This window comes from Mandrillus leucophaeus, unplaced genomic scaffold, assembly GCF_000951045.1.
Source record: "Mandrillus leucophaeus isolate KB7577 unplaced genomic scaffold, Mleu.le_1.0 Scaffold347, whole genome shotgun sequence".
Lineage (NCBI taxonomy): Eukaryota > Metazoa > Chordata > Mammalia > Primates > Cercopithecidae > Mandrillus > Mandrillus leucophaeus.
The window spans coordinates 194,699-201,652 of NW_012103665.1; the positions used below are offsets into that span (position 1 = coordinate 194,699).

A 6,954-nucleotide genomic window follows, 5' to 3' on the forward strand; every position below is an offset into this window, starting at 1 on the left:
CAGCGCGAACCCTGCGCGCGCCGCGGCTCCGAAACAGTTACCGGCTAGTAAACAACAGCTGCGCGCGCATCCGCATCAGCTGGCGCCGGGATACCGCACCTGCGACCTCCTTCTCCCTCAGCCCGCTGCTCAGGCCAGCTTGCGGGGCCGTCTCCTCTGCTGGGACCCGAAGGAAGAACGGCGAGGGGGTGACCTGCGCCGGGGCGGGGGTTGGGGAGAACGCGCCTCCGGCAAAGGGGGTGGCCCGTCCTGTCACACGCAGGAGAAACCTAGCGAGCGGACCGTAGCTCAGTGGACTAGCTACGACTTGCCACGACTCTGAGCTGCAGTCCGAGGTGTCTTGATCCGCTAACCTCCTCCCAGACCCCGAGGACATTTCTGCTAGGAGAAGAGCGGGCGCGCCACCGCCACCGACCTCTCGGAGACAGGAATCCGCTCTGCCCCTGCATCCTACTCTGCTCGCCCTTCTCTCAGTAGTGTGGGTTATTTTTCCCGTTATGCATGCGCACTTTTCCCACCAGACCCAAGTGGATTGTCGACATCAAAAACACCGGGTGGCTTTGCATACACCTCCCCTCAGCCAGACCTGTGGGGTATTCACCTGATACACAACAGGTGGCCGGGTGTACACCTTTTTGCAATCTGATCCACGCTGTAGTCGCCTGATAAAGGTTGGCCTGCACGCACTTCGCTCAGCTAGAACCGTGGGACACTCCCCAGATAAAGGACTACCTCGACGGGAACCTGGGGGCTGAGGGGAGGGAGGCTTCCTCTGCTGCCCAGAGACCATGGCACTGAGCCTTCAGCCCCAGACCAGAGGGGATAGCTGGGTAGCTCTTCATTCTGAAGGAAAGAAATCACACAAGATTGGCATTGTTTTGTCTTTTTGTTTTTTGTTTTTTTCTCTCTTAAAATACAAATTCACCTATTGGTGATGCACTTTCTAGGACAGTCGGCCTGAATTCTGAGTAGAAGGATTCTTAGTTGGGGTTTTTTGTGTGGTGTGAATCAAGGTTATTGAAATGTGTTATTTTTCAAGTTATCTTTTGTATTATTGCAGTCAACAGTAGCTAACGTAAGAGGAAGATTTTGCGAGGTTCCCCCCACTTTTTTGGTTCTTAAAACGAACAAAATGCATCCTCCAGAAACCACCACCAAGATGGCTTCAGTTCGGTTCATGGTGACACCGACAAAGATCGATGACATTCCAGGTTTGTCAGACACCAGTCCGGACCTCAGCTCTCGATCTAGTTCCCGAGTAAGATTTAGCTCCCGGGAAAGTGTCCCTGAAACAAGCCGTAGTGAGCCTATGAGTGAGATGTCTGGGGCCACCACTTCGCTGGCAACTGTTGCACTGGATCCACCCAGTGACCGGACTTCTCACCCCCAGGATGTCACCGAGGGTAAGTAGAAACACAGGCTGCAGCATACTTTCATTACTGGCTTCTTTATCCAAGATGACCATCGATGGATCTGAAAGATCATAATCATATAATTATGATTATAATAGTCATCAGGAACCAAAGCACCTCTTTGTGAGATGCTTAGGAACTCTTTGGAGTGATAACATAGTGGCTCTTTGCAGTAGTAATTTGTCATGTGGGAAGCTGTATGACAAGAAGGAAGGCAAATGTATATTTTAACTTCCTCATTTTTGTCTTCTTAGAAATGAAATGGGTATTTTGATTAAGGGTGAATATCAAAGAATGTAATCGTTTTTCAGCACAGAGAATCCTAAATTTTAAAATTTAGTGAGTCGGATATGTGTTCTGTAGCCATCATTGACTATTTCAGTCTGCTTTAAGGCCGGTTACATGGAGTAGTTATTGATCATATCTTAGTAGCTTTCTTCCAAGACTTCGGATGTGCATTGCAAAATTCTTTTTTGAAATCTATGTTTTTATGGAGACCTTGACGCAAGTAGCTAAGCCCACTCAGGGTGATGGTGGGTAGATCTAATGTGCTATTCTGTCAAATGGAAGACTTCTAAAAAGGCTTTTAGGGCCTGATTCCCATGTAATTTCTTCTCTCTGAGCTTTAGATGGAATGTCTGATGAGTCTTTACAGTTAGCAGGTAGCACACAAGCCACTCCTGGCTCATGATGACTGTTGCAGACCTTTAGCTTCCTAAACCAGTTTGTGTGTGTCAGCTGGCTTGGTTTTATTTGATGCACTGGGAAGAGGTGATGGAAGAGAGAGAAGAGAGAAAATGGGGACATCATAACATTTTTTGGACTCTGAAATTTAAAAGTTTGAGACCTGTGCTGCTTTATATATTTAGTTTTATGCTGTGTTGTAACTAATATAATCTTTTAGTGATAAAAATTTCCCTTAGAGACTCTTAAAATAATATCCCACCCAAGTTTGAAAACCGTAGCCTCACCCACTGTCTTGTGAAAGCAAGGCTTACTCACCATTTTCCGGTGTCAGGAAACATTGTTCCTTTTAACCTAAAGGGTTCAGGAAACCAGAATGATTTTAGTTCCCTTATTCTGTGTGTGCTTTTAATATGTGGAGACAAGGTAGATTTGGTAAAGTTTACAGTTCTAAAATTCACTCATCCTTGACTAATCATTTTCTCTTTTATGGAGATATTATAGGTTGGTTCTCAGACTTTACTGTTTTCAACTTTTTGACAAATTTTACAGTATATCATACTTTGTATTAAAATTACAGTATAGAGTAAAAATTTATCATTTCCTCTTCCTCCAAATTAATTCCAAATTGTGGTTTTAGTTTTTATCCATCATGCTTGTATTTAGGTTGTAAAAATACCAGATAAAGACTATACCAGTGTTAATTTTTTGATGTTGTAATTATCATTAGGTAATTTATAGTTTAGCTTGTTAGATTTGTGACTTAAATGGTATGGAATTGTATTTTTATTCTTTGGAAAAGTGGACTTATTTCAGTAATGTGTGAGGCCAGCAGAACAGGATCCTTGTCCAGTCTGCGGTTCTGACGTTACCCTTAGGCATTCTTTACAGTCTACAGTGGTATCCTTTTACACTACAGGGATAAAAATGGGGATTACAGGGGTAAAAATGGGGACACGTCTAAGTGAAATTTATGTTTGTTTACGTGGTTACAGATGTTAAAAGCTTAGTTCTCTATATAACACATTCCTTACTTAATGTTTAAATATTCTCCGGTACCCAGATGAAAGGGAAATTAATAGTCTGGCCATTAGAGAGCACTTTGCCCTATTCCTGTGGAACTTTCTACTTTCTCAGTGACCTACCTTTTATCTTTTTTTCTTTCTATATTTAAAAAAATTATTATGATGACTGTTATCATGTGATAAATTTTCCCCACCATTAGAAGAAACCACTTAGAAACATAATTATTTCACCCTTGGCTTCTCAGTATGTGAAAGCCCTTATTAGATTTAGATGTAGATCTTCAAAGGTTGCTGTTGTGAAGAAAAGGGCCTAATGTTAATATACGTTTTCCTCTAGGCTGCCTTTAATATAGAAAACAACTGTATCCTTTCTACAGTTGACCATCCTTAAGCTCATAGTACATTTCACAATTAGTTTGCTATTTTAGTATTTACAGTTCTCTGAATTTTTTGACCCTTATACATCCTTCTGTGGTTGTAACACTAGTATGATTCTTCTTTCCCCCATGCCTCCCACATTTCTTCATGTAGAGAAACTTCCCACCTGAAGTTTCTTGTCATATGTTTTTTACTCACATTACATCACACAAACGGGGTGACACATGAAGATTTTTTTTTTTTTTTTTTTTTTTGAGATGGAGTGTGTTGCCCAGGCTGGAGTGCAGTGGTGCAATCTCTACTGACTGCAACCTCCATCTCCCGGGTTCCAGTGATTCTCTTGCCGCAGCCTCCCAAGTAGCTGAGATTACAAGCATGCGCCACCACACCTGGCTAATTTTTTGTATTTAGTAGAGATGGGGTTTCACCATGTTGGTCAAGCTGGTCTCAAACTCCTGACCTCAGGTGATACACCCACCTTGGCCTCCCAAAGTGCTGGAATTACAGGCGTGAGCCATGGCACCCGGCCCCACATGAAGTTTTAAATACTTATTTCAGTGTGTTTTAATTTTTTCTGCTACTGGCTTTCTGAGTAGACAGTTTTCTTTCTGCTATCAAAGTAATTTTTCTTTCATTTTGACAAGGTTCCATTTGAATTTTTAGGACTGTCTAGTTGGTAAAATCAAGAATCTTAGCAGTTTATTAGCTTATGTATGAAGAATGCCTTAAAGATACAAAAGAGACTGTTGAGAGTGGATGCCTCTGGAAAGTCAGTTACAAAAATAGAGTGGAGCTGGGTGTGGTGGCTCACGCCTGTAATCCTAGCACTTTGGAAGGCCGAGGCGGGTGGATTGCCTGAGCTCAGGAGTTCGTGATCAGCCTGGGAAACACAGGGAAACCCCGTCTCTACTAAAAATACAAAAAATTAGCCAGGCATGACGGCGTGCGCCTGTAATCCCAGCTACTCGGGAGGCCTTGACAGGAGAATTGCTTGAACCCAGGAGGCGGAGGTTGCAGTGAGCTGAGATCACGCCACTGCACTCCAGCCTGGGTGACAGAGCGAGACTCTATCTCAAAAAAAAAAAGAAAGAAAAGAGTGGATTTTCTTTTACCAAAACAATTAAGGGCATATACAATTTTTAAATATTTATAGTGTGTCACTTTTATAGTAATTTGTTTGAAAAGCACCACGTTAGAGCTAATGATCTAGAATCTCATTCTGATCAAACCACATTTTAATAAATGAGGAGACTTAAAACCCCAATAGATTAGACTAAAAAAATAACAAAATAAATGAGGAAACTAAGGCTTATAGAGACGGTTATTTGTAGATCACATAATTGCAAAGCCAAGACTGAAGTTCAGGCCTCCTGACCTTTATCTAGTGCTCTTTCTTGCATTGTTTTGCCTCTGCTAGGATGAACATTTTTGACATGTGCTTTATAACCATGTGGCCATAAAGCATGTTTTTATATGTCATTTGCCGTCCCTAATACTTTTTTTTTTTGAGATGAAGTCTCGCGTTGTCGCCCAGGCTGGAGTACAGTGGCACTATCTTGGCTCACTGCAACCTCCATCTCCTGGGTCCAAGTGATTCTCCAGCCTCAGCCTCCCAAGTAGCTGGGATTACAGGCATCTGCAACCACACCCAGCTAAATTTTGTATTTTTAGCAGAGTTAGGGTTTCACCTTGTTGGCCAGGCTGGTCTCAAACTCCTGACCTCAAATGATCCTCCTGCCTCGGCCTCCTAACGTTCTGGGATTACAGGTGTGAACCACACACCCTGCCTGCAGTCCCTAATACATTTCAACCTTTTATAATTCAACAGATACTCCCTGAGACGCTGATATGTATGAGGCAGTCTGGTATTAATTGTAGGGAATATACAGATAACATATAGTTTCTGCCTTTGCAGATCTCATGGTATAGTGGTGAAAATGACTAGGGCACTTTACTTATTCCTTCACCAAATATTTATTACTTTGAGCAATTATTAAGGATAAAGGCACTGGCTGGCTGTTAAAAATGTCGGGTGTTAAAGACAGAGAAAAAGAATCTGTTATCTGTTCTAAGGAAAGTTATGATCTAATAGAGAAAGCAAACACATTTGTATATAAATTATAATGCTGTATAAGTCCAACAATAAAAACATGCAAAAATACAGCAAAGGAAAATGATCAACTGAGATAAAATAGAGACACTAAGAGACCGGAGGACTTGATAAGGTAAAGCGTGGTGAAAAGTGTAGAAAGATTAAAGACTGTGGTCAGACGATTGAATGTTGTTGGAGTGAGCAATTTCAGAGGTAGAGCATTTCTCATGTAATGTGATCTGGTGTGTAGCCTTGAAGTGGGTTTCTGAAGTGAAGAGTTGAAGTCTAAGTATAACAACTTTGAGACTGGCTGTTAACCAAGTTTTTGTGAGAGATGTTAGAGACACAAAAGTAATTTAGATAAGTCCTTTCTTTAAGAAGGCATATCCTCTCTGAAACCTTTTCTGATTGAACCCTATATCCAGATATAATAAACCAGGCTCTTTTTGTCCCTATATTGCTATAATACCTATATCACTGTATTTTGTTTTTATTTACATACTATCTTTCTCAACTATGCTGTAGGGTTCTTGAGGACAAGGATACAAAATTATTTATACCTAGTATAATATGTGATATCCCATATAAGTTGTACACAGTAAGTATACATTGAGCTGAAGATCTTGTAGACTTAAGAACAAGAGACAAATTAAAAACATACTCTGATAAAGGCATATTAATGTATGTACTACAGCAGTGCTACTTCATCTGGCTGCATAATGAAATGATCTAGAGAACTTTTCAAAAAATGCCTCTAGGCTGAGCATGGTGGCTCACGCCTGTAATCTCAGCACTATGGGAGGCCGAGGTGGGAGGATCACTTGAGGCTAGGAGTTCGAGACCAGCCTGGCCAACATGGGGAAACCCTGTCTCTACTAAACATGTGAAAACTTTTCCAGGTGTGGTGGTGCTTGCTTGTAATCTCAGCTACTCAGGTGGCTGAGGCATGAGAACCTAGGAGGCAGAAGTTACACTCCAGCCTGGGTGACAGAGCAAGACTCTGTCTCAAATAAATACATCAAAATAAAAATAAAAAATACCTCTACCCTGAGAAACAAAATCCAACAAAAAACAAAATTATCATTTTTAGCCACACACTAAAATAAGTGAATTATATTGTATTGCCAATCATAGGTGACTATTACTTTCTTTTGTTTTGTTTTTATTCTTCTTTTTTGAGAGAGAGTCTCACTCTGTCGCCCAGGCTGGAGTGCAATGGCATGGTCTCCACTCACCGCAACCTCCGCCTCCCAGGTTCAAGTGATTCTTCTGCCTCAGCCCCCAGTAGCTGAGACTACAGGCATGCGCCACCACACCCAGCTAATTTTTGTATTTTTAGTGGAGATGGGGTTCCACTATGTTG

The 6,954-nt window shown here is 41.7% G+C and overlaps 1 protein-coding gene across 5 annotated transcripts in view; it reads left to right on the plus strand.

Annotated features, from left to right (window-relative positions):
• Positions 1–6: 6 nt before the first annotated feature.
• The window catches only part of SLC12A6 (solute carrier family 12 (potassium/chloride transporter), member 6), a 109,285-nt gene continuing 102,337 nt past the window's right edge, over positions 7–6,954 (plus strand). Inside the window, exons 1-2 of one of the 5 annotated variants that reach the window (XM_011989099.1) lie at positions 7–478; positions 1,061–1,403. In XM_011989099.1, coding sequence (XP_011844489.1) covers positions 1,133–1,403 — 271 coding nt within the window. In that variant the 5' untranslated portion in view covers positions 7–478; positions 1,061–1,132. Of the gene's footprint in view, positions 479–929; positions 1,404–6,954 lie in introns of those variants that run through there. The other 4 variants (XM_011989100.1, XM_011989103.1, XM_011989104.1 and 1 more) reach the window with 4 other exon arrangements.